The sequence below is a fragment of the Ctenopharyngodon idella genome, chromosome 7 (assembly GCF_019924925.1).
Source record: "Ctenopharyngodon idella isolate HZGC_01 chromosome 7, HZGC01, whole genome shotgun sequence".
Lineage (NCBI taxonomy): Eukaryota > Metazoa > Chordata > Actinopteri > Cypriniformes > Xenocyprididae > Ctenopharyngodon > Ctenopharyngodon idella.
The window spans coordinates 50482217-50499294 of NC_067226.1; the positions used below are offsets into that span (position 1 = coordinate 50482217).

Consider the following 17078-nt stretch of genomic DNA (forward strand, 5'->3'; position numbering starts at 1 on the left):
TATGACATAAAAAAGTCACATTTATGAGATAAAAGGTCGAAATGATTACATTCATATTTATGAGATGATTATGACACTTGAGTTATAGTTAAAAAGTCATAATTATGACATTTTTAAAGCCATAATTTCGACTTTTCACTTGTGTCATATTTATGACACTTATGTCATAATTGAGATTTTTTTTCTTATGTAGTATTTCTAGTAGAAATGGGCTTCCATACAGATCACTGGCACACAATGTCAGTTTGTTCATTTTATAAAGACTAGTACATTTTTATATACTGTTTTATACATACAGATCGATTTCAAATCCCCACCGTTGTCACATTCACTTCTGACATCTCTTTATCAAAATTAAAAAAAATAGGCAAAGTTAAAAAAAAAAAAAAAAGAAGCTAGACATGACTTTCCTTTTGAAAGAATGTGGGTATTTTTGCTTTGTGTTTTTTAATGTTGTGGTCGTTCTAAAATGTTGTGTAATTACTTGTTCCTCATTAAAATAGTTAATTAAAAAAAAAAAAAAGGATCCTATTTTGATATAGAAGTGAAAATGAAATGTTTAAAAATGTAAACAATAGAAATATTTAAAAAACGAGCTTATAAAGACAGCTGACACTAATGAAGTTTGGAGTTTATACCCTTCACTGCTGTTGACTTTAAACGGATGTGGTTTTTACGTCAGTGGAAATTCCCACAAAATGTGACTGTATCTCAGCAAATTCATAATAAAGTCTGTGAGGAGATACTTCATGTGTTTTTCACTCGTTTTCATAGATTGTGTTGTGTTAAGTGTTTTGACATCGTTTCAGCTCAACAGTCGTGTGTTTTGTGTCATTAGATAAACGTGACCGAACATTAAAGCGCTCCGACTGGATTCTCGACGCACGTCCTTTACGTCAGTTACGGTAGAATGTCATCGCAAAGTTTCCCTCAGTTTCATTTTAGCAACAATCATCATGACCAGTACTGAATGTGGACAAACGAGTCTCCCCAAAGCTCGGGGTGATTTCTAAGACAAAACGAGCCTTTTATAACCGAGAAGGACTAAATCTAGATTGTGTTTTGAATTGTTTATAATTCAGATCGCGAGCACTTCATAAACAGACGACGAACGGGCGCAGTTTAAAGTTACGAGCGATTATGGTAAGAACGCGTGTTTACTCCTTCAGTCCTACATATTTTACATTTTACTATTTTATTCTTCTGTTTTTAGTTTGTCAAGAATTCACCGTGAATCTGTTTCTGTTAGTAGTGATCTGCTTTTCAGTCGTTAGAACATTATTATGCAACCAGTTGATCTTTAATCTTTTGGCAATGTTTAATTGCAGATGACTGTATGAGTAATAACCTACTTAATAATCGGATGAATATATTTATGGCTACGCTATTTTTAATATTGTCATTTATCTGAATATCAACATAGTCGAAACCGTTTCGAGGTTAATTGATCTAATTTTGTACCTCCGGAAAATAGTGATCTATGACGTTGAATGTCAAAGTTTTTTGTGTGTCTATATGTTAATGAGGGATTAACATATAGACAAAAATGTTTTTAAATTTGTGGGGTCAAAATTATTGTTCTTATTTTGAGGTGAAATAAAATTAGACATTTAGATGTTTTGACAGTTTAGTTGAACAATTGAATAACCGATGACAATGTAAAATCCCAGTAAACAAAAGATTAATCTGAAAGGTACATGAATATTTTACATATTAAATTGCCCATATTTTAATTGCCTATAGTGGCATGAATGCTGGCATAATTCCAATTGTACATTTCAGAACCTATAGATAATATGAGTGATATCATTAAGTTGGAATTCATAGTGTGGGTATTATGACATATCTTTAATTAAAATATGTGCAATTAAATATGTAAATATTCATTTATAAAAGTCATAGAATAAATTTACCTTTCAGATAAATTTCCTTTTTTCTACTTTCTTTTCAGTCATCGGTTATTTAATTATTCAACTAAATTGTCAAAATACCATTTTAAAAGAATAGTTGATTTAGTATTTTACATTATATATATATATATATATATATAGGGTGTATGTTATATTGGGTAAGTTTACAAATTATGACATACTAAGTCATATATATGAGATGAAAAGTCAAAATTATGACATTAAAAACTGGAAATTCTAAATTAAATAGTCATAATTATGACATAAGTCAAACATATGACATCTGAAATCACAATTTTGACCTTTTATTTTTTATTTACCGATAATTCTAACCGATAACCGATATATTGGCCGATAAATCTAAATCAAAATTATAATTTTTTTTTTTTTTTGAGAGCCTGATTACAAAAACAAGTCTCACCATTGAAAGCCATGCCCCAAGCACACAATTATAATGTTCTCATTATAATTTTATGTAGCTTATATGACAGACTTGCGCTGTACATGTTGCACTTAACTGTATTTTCCTTTTTGAAGTGATTTTAAATCATATTTCAAGCAATTCAAAACCATAATGGTGGACAGTGTGCATCTGAAGTGTTTCAGCTGAAGGAAATAATCCATTATTTATCAGCTTTAATATATCGGCCAAATTTTCTTATCAGGCCGATACCGATATGGTGGCCGATATATCGTGCATCCCTATTCCATATCTAAATGTGTAAAACCACTATCCAAATACAGTGTTTTTGTATTATTTGGACTTAAAGTACTAAATTAGCTAGTTTAGAGACATTAAATCTTTTGCTTTAAGCCTTTCATATCCATAAGCAGAACTTCATAGTCCACGTTATAGTCCAGGCCTGGTCTGACTCATAATCACACTGGAGTGACTGTGTCTCTTTCAGTGAGTGTCATCATGGCTCTGTCAGGTCTCACACTGGACGGACGTGGATCCCAGCAGATGGAGCGGGAGGTGGAGGATGAGTTCACCTGTGCAGGTGTGCTGCGGGGGGCGCTGGTGGCGCTGCAGCCCTCCGTGGAGCGAGTCTTCGGGGTGAAGCTGATGATCGGAGGGGAAGAAACGCTGTCGGCGCAGAACGGACTGATCTGGCTGCAGCTGCGCGGCTCTGAGAGAGATGTGGACGCAGCAAAGGTGTCTGAACACTTTCAGTTTCTCAACACCTAAAGTGAAACAACATGATCAATTACAGCACTTTAAAGGGGTGGTTGATTATGATTTCACTTTTTTAACTTTAGTTAGTGTGTAATGTTGCTGTTTGAGCATAAACAACATCTGCAAAGTTGTAAAAGACGCTCAAAGTTCAATGCAAAGGAGATATTTTCTTTTACAGAAATCGCTTTTTAAGGACTACAACAAATGGCTGGTAGGGACTACAACAGGATTCTTCCCGAGTTAGGGACATCACAAACCTCAAAATTTACATAAACCCCGCCCCCCAAGAACACACAACAAAGGGGGCGGGGCCATGTTGGGCTGCTTTAGAGAAGAGGAAGAGTTGTTGTATAGAGTGTTGTTGACATTCCGTCATTTTACGCCGGACTGCTTCACAAACGAGGGTCAATTCAACACTAAAGATTAACATGACGACACATGCTAGTCAATGAGTTGAATCAACTCCACAGCAACTACATAAATTTATCCACTAACCATTCAGAAACGTCTAAAAGTTGTAACTTCTTCCTGAGTCTCTCCATCAGTGTCGACTCCGGTTTGAACAATGTAAGGCTGAACACCGTTACTGACAATCCTCATTTTGGCTGCATGAGATTCTCCAGCTTTGTTGTTGTTGAGCGACCGAAGCGCGAGCTGTTAAAGCTCCGCCCTCTTCTGGAAAGGGGGCCGGGAGCAGCAGCTCATTTGCATTTAAAGGGACACACACAAAAATGGGGTGTTTTTGCTCACACCCGAATAGGGGCAAATTTGACAAGCTATAATAAATGATCTGTGGGGTATTTTGAGCTGAAACTTCACAGACACATTCTGGAGACACTTATATTACATCTTGTGAAAGGGGCATTATAGGTCCACTTTAACTGACATCAAGCTACAGTCAAAATATATCTTACTAACTAGAATCGATATGAGGCTTCCATGTAAGATTAGTTCAGAGCCCATAATTACAATATTAATGCCTCTGGTACTACTTTACAATAAGGTTTCATTTGTTAACATGATCTAACAATAACAATAGTCCTAATGCATTTACTAATCGCCTTTTATGTTCATTTCAACATTTATTAATACAATCAAAAGTATCTGTTAATGTTATTTAATGGACCTGAACTGACCCTTACTAACTTAAACAAAGATTAATAAATATTGTAACATGTATTGCTCATAGTCAGGTAATGCGTTAACTGACGGGAACCTACTGTAAAGTATGACCATGTTTTCTATTATTGCTTTTGTGAGAATTGTTGTTGATTTACTTGTCTTGTATATTATGCAACTCTTAGATGTTCGTGAAAGGTGTCGTCAATCAGGAAGCTCAAAAAGAAATCCAGTTTCCTGAAGTGCTTCACTGTGTGTTCTGTGGTGCAAAAGGGCTGTTCATGGACTGCCTGATTAAAAACACTTCTGCGCATATAGTGGTAAGTAAAAAGTGTTTTCTGAAGATCATTTACTTTAATGCATTATTTTATGGAATATAAGCAAAAGTCTTACTAGTATCTGATTTTGCAGAGAGTTTGTTTCTGAATATAAAAATGTCATTTTATTTTTATTTTTTATTATTTTACTATTTTAATGAGGAACAATGACACAATGTAAAGTACCATTGTTGTCATCTGTTGCTGTTGTAAAAGCAGGATGAGGCGGTTGGTCAGTGTGATATTAGTCCCGTCCCTCCTCCATTGTGATTTCTCAGCAAGAAAAAAAAAAAGTCTAGCATGACTATGTATGAAAAATTTCCATTCTGTTCCAACCTGCGTGCGTGAACGTGTGTTGTTCTCCACCCCGCCTCCTTCCAGCAATGCCTTTTTACAATGCATGACATGATTTGCATATAGCATCACCCATACATGATACTAGCACCTTTGTTACTGGAAACTAGGAAAACAGGAGGTGAGTGTCCTCTGTTAACAAAAAGATGGATATTTCATCAGTAAAAATCATTTTCATTACCAGTATTTTTGTCTTCCTGTCCTGAGAAATACCTAAACATCCTTAAACCAAGATAAAGTTTCAAGGAAATACAAAATAAAACTGCATAACATGCAAGATGAAGGTTACCAGAGAAACAAAATCAAAGTAGCATAACTTGATTTCAATATATGAAACCATTTGAATGTACAGTGTCTTTGTAAAACATGTGAGTGTGGCATTTTCATTTTAATTGTGGTTTTTGTCTGTGCATGGGAAACATATGCACTTTTTGATGCCATTTTGTGGTTATGCAACTTTTATACGTGAGGCCCCAGGAATGTGTATTGGGCAAGATTTGATTCTATGTTGACTTCAGACATCTGTCACATGCACATATTCATTCAGTATTCATTTCGTTAAGTGTACTTTTGGAAAACTTAACATTTTGATGGAAAAAGTGAAAGCACTTAAGGTTTTAGTGTGCCCTAACAGATTGTTTTCATAATCAGTGTAATGTATTACTATTCCAAAAATACTTAAGCATCCTTAAAACAAGATAAAGGTTACCTTATTAAATTAAAATGCATACAAATGTAAAATATGCTTTTGAATTGTTTACTGTCCCATAGTAAATCCTGTTATGTACCTAGAGAATTATGATCCAGTTTCTGTTAATGAACACTTGGTTTCCACCTGGTATAAAGATGCATTTTGGTCGGATCACAAGTGGGCGACTCTAAATACAGGTGTAAAACATTTTGAGCTTGTCCACTTTTAACCACTTCAAGAGGTATTTGAAAATGCATTTGACCGGATTGCTTTCGTAGTGTAAGCGCTCATGTGGTCAAATGTGTTCAAACAGACCGCCTACTCTCTGCCGACTGACCTAACGCATAAACAATATGGGAAGCACGCTAGCCAGACGGGATTTGAACTTTGTCGGCTGAAGACCCAAGTTTGGTTTGAAGATGGAAAACATACCATTCCTGATTTCTAACACACACTCACAGCGTTCGTTAGAGGAGAAAGGAAAGCTGATGCTCTCCATATGTTTTTCCATTGTCTCCGGTCGCATTCATAATGTAAATTGCGTGAGCTTATTTCATCCATTTGATCGAAAGATCTGAAAAATCCCATACATTTACCAGCTCATAGACCCTCCCCTCGAAGAAATCAGGACAGAATTGGTTGAAAGTGGACAAAGGAGACGGATTAAAACACCAGGTGTAAATGGGAATGCATCTCCCTCGTCTACTTGTGATCCGATCAAACAAAACGCATCTCAGGTATAACCTTCAATCTCTAAATCTCTCCTGCAGGTGGGATCCCAAGGCTTTCTCCTCATAACCGGACTGGCAGAACCTGTGGTGAAAGCCTACTCCTTTATTACAGACCTGGTGGAGAAATACAAGAGCAGCCAGGGGCGGCGCATCGAGGCTGGGCTCGGGATAGCGGGAGAATCCCTGGAGTCGCGTCGGGCCTTCAAGTGCCTGGTGGAGAATCTGGAGGACCGCCACACCCTCGACCTGCTGGTGTTACCGGTGATGGTGAAAGAGGCTCTGCTGGATTTGGTGAAGCAGTCTGGATTGGACTCGTATTCAAAACAATACCAGGAAGGTCTGATCCCATTGGAAGGCAATGGATCATGGGCGATGCAGAGAAGTGTTGATGAAATTGTGCACAGAGGATCAAATCATAATGCAGAGAACTCACATTCCCAGCAGCCGCAATCTTCTTATGACAGAGTTAATGACACGGATGATTTCAGCAATGAATCCCATAATCCGTTTTCCCAAGGTTTCATCCTCGACCCAACACACTTCGAAATCCCAGAGTCTCCAGAACGAGAAACTGAATCCGAGACGCCTGCCGTTCTATCGTCCACGGGAAGCACAGAGGAATTCGAGCACCTCCTCAAGTTCTTCACCGCAATGGGTTTCACTGAGGATGTGGTGCGCAACGTTCTGGCCCGAACCGGCCCCAAAGAAGCCTCGCAGATCCTGGATTTGATCCAACAGGAGCATGAAAAAACTGAGCAGTCAAACCCTAACGCCAAGAATAAAGACAATGCGGTGGTAATCAGTGACGAAACGCATGAGGCTTTTCACATACTAGAGGCCAGTGATGGAGGAGAAGCGAACACTCAAGAGGAAGACTTTGTCTTGGGGGTGTTGAAGAAGGCTGCGGCTACTTGTGGATACACTGAGGACAGAGTAATGGAAGTGTATGGCAATCTACCTGAGCTCAAGCCACACGAGCTACTCATGCAGCTGCAGAAACAAGAAGCCAAAAAGGCGAACGGGACGAGAAATGGTAGCAAGGGAGCTGATTGGACGATTGAGCCGAATTCAGTGACAGATATTGAAAAACTCGACATTGGGAGCGGAAAAGGAGCAACAAAACTAGACGTGTCTAAACCGCTGAGCATTCACAGCAGCTCTTTATCAGTGAAAGGCCCGCCACAGACTACGTACTCCTTTGAAACCATGAACCCTGAGCCACAACCAATGAATTTGCATGCCCAATCGCCTCCACGCAGTATCAAACCAAACATGGATCTCAGTTTCCCAAATCTCTCTAACCACACCATCGCGCCCAAACCGAGACCGGGCAAAGCAGGCGCAGCGGCGGCGGCATCTGTGGTCACGGGACCTCAGCGGTTCCTCGAGAGCCTCAAGACGCCCTTCAAACTGCAGCTGTCGGACGAGCCCGGTGACCCCATGCTGCGTCAGGTCATCATCGATGGGAGCAATGTTGCAATGAGGTAAAAACCGCAATATGATGTGTGTTATAGTGGTCAGATTGAGGGTGTGTCTCAGCCGACGCCCTAATTCCCTTGCCATATTGACGGAAAATTATATATTTTGTGGAATTTTGTCGACATCGATAATTAGATGATATTTGGTGTGTTTTTGTGCTGGCTGACTCCCGTAGCTTTTCATATACTTCATATTCTGTGTGGTGGTTAGTTCACAGCAGTGACGAACTAACTAAATTAAATTGTTTCTCAGGGGCATTTTACCATTATTTATGGAAGCTTGTACCCCCCACTGAATAAAAATTAAAAAAGGTAATTTTGAGTTTAGATCTTGCAATTCTAACTTTATAACGCACAAATGCAAAAAGAAGTCAGAATTGCGAGATATGAACTTGCAATTGGGAGAAAAAAGTCAGGATTGTGAGAGATAAACTCGCAATTCCAAGAAAAAAGTCAGAGTTGCGGAAAAAAAAGTCAGAATTGCGGAAAAAAAGTCAGAATTGCGGGAAAAAGAAGTCAGAATTGCGGAAAAAAAAGTCAGAATTGCGAGAAAAAGTCAGAAGAAACTTGTGATTGCGAGAAGAAAATTCAGGATTACAAGATATTAACTCGCAATTGCAAGGAAAAAAAGTCAGAATTGTGAGATAAAAAGTATTTTCAGTTATCAATTGAAATGATCAATTATCTTAATTATCAAATATCTAAATATTCATCTAATTAGGTTAGAAAAATGCCATTATTATTCAAATCTAATTAGATTTAGTTAAATTCTTACATTTAATATTATTAAAAAAATATTAATAAAAACATCCATAAAAAAATATTAACAATGTTTTGCCTGTAGTGTTAAGTGAGTTTTATGCTTAAAATATGTCATTGGGGCCAGGAAAATACTTTTGTTTTCTCTTTGAGTCAAGTTAGTTTTTTATGACCCCATTGGCAGATATTTGTTCTTGTTCTAAGCAAAAAAAATTGATAAACTTTTCTTAGAAAACAAGACATCTTATGTCACTGTGAGCCTCCAGTAAATGTACCTTGATTTAAGAATCTTTAGATATTTGTACTGGAAAACAAGATTGAGGAAGAAAATCTCTTTTTACAGTGTAAATGAACACAAAAAAGTTCTAAATGAGTATTTTTGTCTTGTTTGCTAATAATGAAAAAAAAAGTAATTGAAAAATTTGTATGCAATGTTACAATTCAAAATACACGTTTATTTCATTCCCTGGAAAAAAAAGCCTTAATATAGTTCTTCTTCTCAAGTAAATGTGTCCCGTTTTATGCATATTTATGTATTTGTATTGGTAAACAAGATATAAATACTGAGGATGAACAGCACTTTTGTAGTGTCAATACTGACTCAAGAAGACATGATGTTATTGATGAGATAATACTGAGCAGCTGATGATGATTGACACAGTGTGTTCAGGTAGTTTCTAGGTAGTGAGTGTTTCAGTGTGACTCACATGACACTGACTCACATGAACTGTACGTGCACTTGTGAATGTGATCTGATGAAAGCGCTGGATCTTCCACAGTCACGGTCTGGGAGTGTTCTTCTCCTGTCGAGGCATCGCTCTGGCCGTTCAGCACTTCTGGGGAAGAGGACATCGCGAAATCACAGTGTTCATCCCTCAGTGGAGGCAGAAGAATAACTCGAAGAATAAAGGTGATGCTCACTTTATTCCTATATGAACGATAACTATAAAGATTAAAGGGCCGTTCAGACACAACACGTTTTTCTGTTCCACTGCGCTACTTTTCCATTCTTTTTCCACTGTAAACACGTGCTAGATGGACGTCTTTGGGGTCTTTTTATTGTCCATCATCAGCTGGAATCGCTTTGAATGTGATTCTAACAATATCGTGCCTCTACGTCAGTATCGTAATAGTTGGTAGTTACCGTTAGTGATGGTATAAACAAAGCTTTTCAAACCTCTGAATCAGCTGAACCAATTGATTCGCAAAATGATTCGCTGTTTCGAAGCGCTCGAAACACCAAAGGTTTGCGACCTGCTGGTCACAACGGTGTAAATGCAAGGAAAACTCAGTCCAAACATGTATTAATGACACATTTTACAAGCCAACTGCACACTTTTTCATGAAAGTGTATGCGAGCTACATAATTAAATGCTATTAAATATGCAGGTTCTGTAAACTCCTTGCTTTGTGTGTTATTAAGCAATGCTTGGCAAACTAGGTTAATTAGAAGCATCATTTATCATTATTAAGTATTAATTAGATAATTTAAAAATGAGCCTACATTATAAAACTGACCCGAGATCAGCTAAGAACTATTAGACACTCCAGATCAGTGCCATCTAGCAATCTGGATTTTGAAACTTGTTTCTTGGTGAGTTTGATATGATGAGCGCCGAACAACTGATTCAAAACAAATGTTTCATAAAACAGTGATTCAAAATCGTCCAACGGCGCTTTATTCTCGTGTGACAGCATCATGTGGCTCTGTGTTTTCTGTAGAAAAGCACTACCTGACTGAACTCCATGATCTGGGCTTCATCTCGTACACTCCCTCCAGAGAGGTCGAGGGGAAGAGAATCAACTCATATGATGACCGGTAATGTTTGGTTCCATCTCAGATCAACACAGCCATGTTCAACAGGGATTATTTCACCATTCTGTCATCCTTTACTTATGCCGTTTAAAACCGCATGACTTTCTTTCTTCTGCAAAACACAAAAGAAGGTATTTTGAGAAATGAAAGTTCAGTGTTGTTTTGTTCCCAACGTTCTTCAAAATATTTTCTTTTGTGTTCTGCAGAAGTTCGTTTTACAGACATGAGGGTGAGTAAATGATGACAGAAAGAAATTAATGTCAGATTTAAATCAATCATCTGTGATACCTGACAGTCAAGTTGAAGGCTTTAAACAACAACTATCAATTTTATCATCAGAATTTAAGTTTTTGTGTTTTTAAATCCTCATTTGTGTGAAGACTTGAAAGTGAGTATGTAAAAATATTTATACCTAAATTTAAAATGTATATAAATTGCATATAAAATATCCATTCATTTGGATTTCACAGTTTTAATGAACGTAATGCATATTTGTCAGTCAAAAATCATGGCATAGTTTTATTAATTATCTGCATTTATTTGATTTTATTTAAATAATCTCATTTTTTAAATGCATTTATTCAAATTGCTGAGAATCAGCATGATCATGGTTAAATATGGCTATCAATATTCAGTTAAAATGTATGAGATTGAAGCAAATTGGATTTATTGATGATAAATGTACAAACCTGGTTATTGTATATTTAAAATGTTCAGTTTATTACAGAAATCAGACCTGTGCATAAATGTAAATAAATGTTACCTTTTTCTTACCAGTTTCATTTATGTATGACTGACAATATTATATTATATTATATTTATATTTATATTTAATTTTTAGATCATGTTCATACTTTTTAACTGAATTTAATTGTTTTCACAATAATTTATACTGATTCTAAGCCATTTGAATAAATGCATTTTGAAAATTATTTAAATAAAATCAAAGCAAAAACTATGCCATGAAATCTGATCAGTTTCATTTATGTTTCACTGACAAATATGCATCACATTTACTTTGTTTGTTTGTTTATGTTAAAACGGTGTAATCCAAACGGATGGAAGTTTATACAGTTGAAACCAGATATTTACATACACTTCAGAAAAAAACAGAACTTTTTTTTCTTTACTGTCATACATTAAATCAGAGTAAACTTTTTCTGTTTTAGATCAATAAATATTAACATATTTTTTGCATTTGTTAAATGTCAGAATCGAGCGAGGGAGAATTTTTATGTATTTTTTTTTATCACTTTCATCAAAGTCAGAAGTATACATACACTTCCTTAGTATTTGGTAGAATTGCCCCGAAACTGTTTCGCTTGGGCCAAATATTTTGGGTATCCTTCCACAAGCTTTCTACAATAGTTTGCTGGAATTTTGGCCCACTCCTCTTGACAGAACTGGTGTAACTGGGTCAGGTTTGTAGGCCTTCTTACTCACACTCCCCTTTTCAGTGCCGCCCACAATTTTTCTATGGGATTGAGATCAGGGCTTTGTGATGGCCACTCCAATACCTTGACTTTGTTGTCCTTAAGCCACTTTGTAACTAATTTGGAGGTATGCTTGGGGTCATTGTCCATTTGGAAGACCCATTTGCGCCCAAGCTTTAACTTCCTGGCTGATGTCTTCAGATGTTGCTTCAATATATCCACATCATTTTCTTTTCTCATGATGCCAACTATTTTGTGAAGTGCACCAGTCCCTTCTGCAGCAAAGCAGCCCCACAACATTATACTACCACCCCCATACTTCACAGTTGGGATGGTGTTCTGAGGCTTCAAAGCTTTTTCCTCCAAATATACCGTTTATCATTATGGCCGAACAGTTCAATTTTTGTTTCGTGAGACCACAGGACATGTCTCCAGAAATTAAAAGTTTTGTCCCCATGTGCAGTTGCAAACTGTAGTCTGGCTTTTTTATGGTGGTTTTGAAGTAATGGCTTTCTCCTCCCAGAGTAACCTTTCAGCTCATGGTGGTACAGGACTCGTTTTACTGTGGATAATGACACTGTCTTACCAGTTTCAGCCAGCATCTTCACAAGGTCTTTTGCTGTTGGGGTTGATTCTCACATTTCGCACCAAAAAAACGTTCCTCTCTGGGACTCAGACTCCGTCTCCTTCCTCCAATATTTATTGATCTAAAACAGAAAAAGTTTACTCCGATTTAATGTATGACAGTAAAGAAAAAAACAGTTCGTGTTTTTTTTTTTTTTTTTTCTGAAGTGTATGTAAATATCTGGTTTCAACTGTATGCAATTCAAACCCATAAATCTTAAATTTAGGCCTGAATATTTATAGCGAGTAGCAGATCATCAACAGCCGTGATGTAAACATGTGGGAAAGAAACCTGCGCTCGTTTCTTTAGATAATGAGTGATTGTTCTTCAGGTTCATGCTGGCGCTGGCCCAGAAGACGAATGGAGTGATTGTGACAAACGACAACCTGAGAGATCTAGTGGACGAATCGCCCGCGTGGAGAGACATCATTAAGAAAAGGTGGGCATCTGAGTAATATTAGATCGAACTGTTTCAGTATTGAATGAAGTACATTTACATTACATCTTTAGTTTTTCCCTGGCATAATATATTATGTGATTGTTTTATGTGTAAAGCGAGGTATTTCAGACGGCAGTATATTTCTGCTGCCTTCCTTTTGAAACAGTCTTCAGATTTAAAGAATTATACTGAATTATCAACGGCTTAAAGTGCCCCATTATGCTATTTTAAACGTTCCTAGTTTGGTTTCAGAGTCTCCTACAACAGATTCACTTTCATCCAAAGTCAAACAACACTTTAATTTTCTCATAATATCCACTGCAGCATTAGATCTTTTCTCTCAGTGTCTGAAACGGATTCGGTCTCTCTAAGCTCCGCCTTTCTGAGAGCTGCTCTGATTGGTCAAAAATCAAATGCTCATTATCATATCTGAATCTCAGCACTTGATACACAATGATACGAACAGTAACGATGGTGTCGGTTTTACCCTATCAGTCTCATCAATGTAGATTTGCTTTGGCAGCAGAAAACAGCGTCTTCTCGACATGAACAACACGAACCAAACTCTTCCAGTCTCAGATACAACGGGGCTGATTGAGGGCGGGGCTTCAGCCAATGAAGACAATTATGCAAATTAGTAACAAACCTATGTAGGTCCAGCAGGAAGTGAGACTGAATTATTGAAGACTCGTTTCAGTTCAGAATCACTTTCTTTTTTTCTTTTAGGAGAAAAAAATTCCATTTATCTTTGAAACTTTGAGCTTTAACATTCACAGACAGCTTTATTACACACTACATGAAAGGGAATATCCAGAAAAGCATAATAGGGGGACTTTAAAATGATCCCTATGAAGGTTTCGTATGTGTGAAAGGCCTTTATATCTGTCATTTAGTGATGATGAACGTGCTTGTTTCAGTTTGCTACAGTACGTGTTTGCTGGGGATCTCTTCATGTTACCGGACGATCCTTTGGGCCGCGGCGGGCCGCATCTGAGAGACTTCCTACATAAACACAACAGGTAATACATCACTCGCACCACATCATCACTTCTACTGATAAATCATTTTGTTGTTTTGTTTTTTCATGACAACAGTTATTTTTGCTCAAGTGTCAAAAGCCACCGTTCAAAAGTTTGGGATCTGAGAGATTATTAAACGCTTTTAAAAAGGAGTCTCTTCTGCTCTCCAATGCTGCGTTTATTAGATCAAAAATACAGTAAAAACAGTGAAATATTATTCCAGTGTAAATCAGCTGTTTTCTATGTGAATATATAGTAAAGTGTAATTTATTCCTGTGATCAAAGCTCATCATTACTCCAGTCTTCAGTGTCACATGATCCTTCAGAAATCATTCTAATATGATGCTCAAGAAACATTTATGATTATTATCAATGTTGAAAACAGTTCAGATTTCTGTGGAAACCATCATACATTTAATTTTTTAGGATTCTTTAATGAATAGAAAGTTCAGAAGAACAGCGTTTATTTGAAATTGAATCTTTTGTAACATTATAAATGTCTTTACTGTCACTTTTAGTGTGTCGTTGCTGAATAAAAGTATTAATTTCTTTTAAAAATCTCACTGAACGCAAACTTTTGAATGGTAGTGTACATAATTTGTTTTCATTTTTGAAACTAACTAAATATTCATAGTGCATTGATGTTATACACATAATTGAATATTAATATTTATGCCATTATATAAGTGATCAGCACTGTAAGGCGATTATCTGGGTTTGTTTATTTGGAGATCTACCAAATGATGCCGTTTATCTGTAAACCACATTTATAAATATTAAATCAATGATAAACGATTAATTTTCATGTCTGTGGCTTAGAGCCAATGCTAGTGTTCTCTAAAATTTGACCAAAATAATCACTTTTAGCAGATATTCATATTTCAACATCGCAGCCTTTCTCTTCTAGGAAAACAAACCAAAGACTTTTCTTAATATTTTCCCAGCAGCTCACCTGTTCCAGGAAGTCACACGTTTGCAGGAGCATCCACGTCCTTTCCCTCGCCGTCTCCCGCGCCGCGCGCTCACACTGAAATACTGCAGTACCGAGACTGGACACAAGGGGGCAGAGGTCAGGGGTCAGGCAGCGATCAGGAGGTCAGGGAGAGGACGGCGGAGGAGACGCTGAAGCTGCAGCAGAGTTTAGTGCCCATCTTCCCAGAACAGGAAAGCGTCATTATCATGATCCTTCAGTGTCACCCGACGATCAGAGACATGGACCGACTCACAGAACTCATACTGGAACAACAGGAGTGATTTTGACATCAGACATATTGAACAAAGAAAAACTATTTTTTTCTCCCTTTCTAAAACTATTTGACTCCCATCTATCTTATAATGCATTTTAAATTTTAAACATAATTTATAGATTCATTAAGTGTTTCTAATGTGTTTGTACTGGGGATACATGTTTTAAATGTTTTTAAACTAAACTTTTGCTTTTGAATGTGCTTTTAGGAGAAGTTTATAATTTGGGTAACATTTTACAATAATGTTCCATTAAGATTTGTTAACTACATTAGTTAACATGAACTAACAATGGAAAATATTTATTTAAAGCATTCATTCATCTTATTTCATTTTAATTTCAACATTATTAAAATCAAAAATTGAATTTGTTAACATTAGTTGATGCACTGAACAAACAAATAATTATATATATAGTTGCAAGAAAAAGTATGTGAACCACTTGCAGAATCTGTGAAAATGTTAATAATTTAAAAAAAATAAAGGAGATAATACAAAATGCATGTTATTTTTTATTTAGTACTGTCCTGAGTAAGATATTTTACATAAAAGATGTTTACATATAATCCACAAGACAAAAAAAATAGCTGAATTTATTAAAATAACCCCATTCATAAGTATGTGAACCATTGATTCTTAATACTGTGTGGTTACCTGGATGATCCACGACTGTTTGTTTGTTGTGTGATGGTTGTTCATGAGTCTCTTGTTTGTTCTGAGCAGTTAAACTGAGCTCTGTTCTTCAGAAAAAATCTCCAGGTCCTGCAGATTCTTCAGATTTCAAGCATTTTTTGCATATTTGAACCCTTTCCAGCAGTGACTGTATGATTTTGAGATCCATCTTTTCACACTGAGGACAATTGAGGGACTCAAACACAACTATTAAACAAGGTTCAAACATTCACTGGTGCTCCAGAAGGAAACACGATGCATTAATAGATGGGGGGTGAAAACATGTGGAATTTAAAGATCAAGGTAAATTGTATTTAATTTGTCTTCCGGGAAACATGCAAGTATTTTCTGTTGCTTCTGAAGGGCAGTACCAAATGAAAAAAAATGATATTCAAGCGAAATAAGAAAAATTTGGACATCTTCATCCTGTTCAAATGTTTTCACCCCCCGACTCTTAATGCATCGTGTTTCCTTCTGGAGCACCACTGTATATAGAGCACAGAGTTTGTTAATGTTAGTTGATGCATTAATTAATGTTAACAAATAAGACCTTATTATAAAGTGTTACCAGTATTTGAAATGTTGTTGATGACTATTTACTATTTATTTTCACATGCTCCTTTCTTAAAGGACCAAACTAAAAAATGAAATAAACAAATAAAAAAAAAAGAAAAAGAAAAAACTGAAAATGTTTACTTTAAATTTTTTTTTTTTTTTTTTTTTTTTTTTTTTGCTTTCATCATTTTCTTTCAGGGACTACAGATGTAAATGAGCGATGTTGCTGTAATCTGGCATGTTTATATTTTGTATTTTTATACTGATGTTCATTAACATGCAATGTCCCTATTAAAATCAATTAAAATAAATAAATGAATAAATAAATAAAACGGGTTGCATTGAAATGAATAAATAAAATTTACAGTTGCATTGACAAGAACCGGTCGGAGATATTTTTTATTTATTGAAATATATAATTAAATTTGAGCAAGTAAAGTAATATTTTCTGAGAACAATTATTAACTACAATTTTTTTTTTTTTTTTACAGTTTACAAGAATGTCATTAGAAATAATCTATATTCCTGACACTGCTAATGAAAAATGTGGATTAATGATGCATTAGAGTTTTTTGAAATTTAATCAGACATTAAAATACAACATTATAATACAAACAAACACAACAAATTATAATAAATGTAAATTACACATAACTTTTTAAAAACTAAATATGCATGGACATGCCATGTACACTAGGTAGAGGGCACTATATCTACACTGAGTCATTTGAAAACAAT

The 17078-nt window shown here is 36.0% G+C and overlaps 1 protein-coding gene across 2 annotated transcripts; it reads left to right on the top strand.

Annotated features, from left to right (window-relative positions):
- The first annotated feature begins 723 nt into the window (after window positions 1-723).
- On the top strand, window positions 724-15612 carry LOC127516574 (protein KHNYN). 2 transcript variants are annotated; one of them, XM_051901346.1, is made up of 9 exons: window positions 724-1143; window positions 2819-3066; window positions 4392-4526; window positions 6339-7783; window positions 9316-9446; window positions 10259-10355; window positions 12742-12849; window positions 13767-13868; window positions 14816-15612. In XM_051901346.1, exons 2-9 carry the CDS (start codon window positions 2830-2832, stop codon window positions 15120-15122), a joined length of 2562 nt encoding a protein of 853 aa, XP_051757306.1. In that variant the 5' UTR covers window positions 724-1143; window positions 2819-2829; the 3' UTR covers window positions 15123-15612. The 2 variants fall into 2 exon arrangements, with proteins under 2 accessions (XP_051757306.1, XP_051757305.1); XM_051901345.1 differs by having other exon boundaries at window positions 725-1143; window positions 14813-15612.
- The last annotated feature ends 1466 nt before the right edge of the window (window positions 15613-17078 follow it).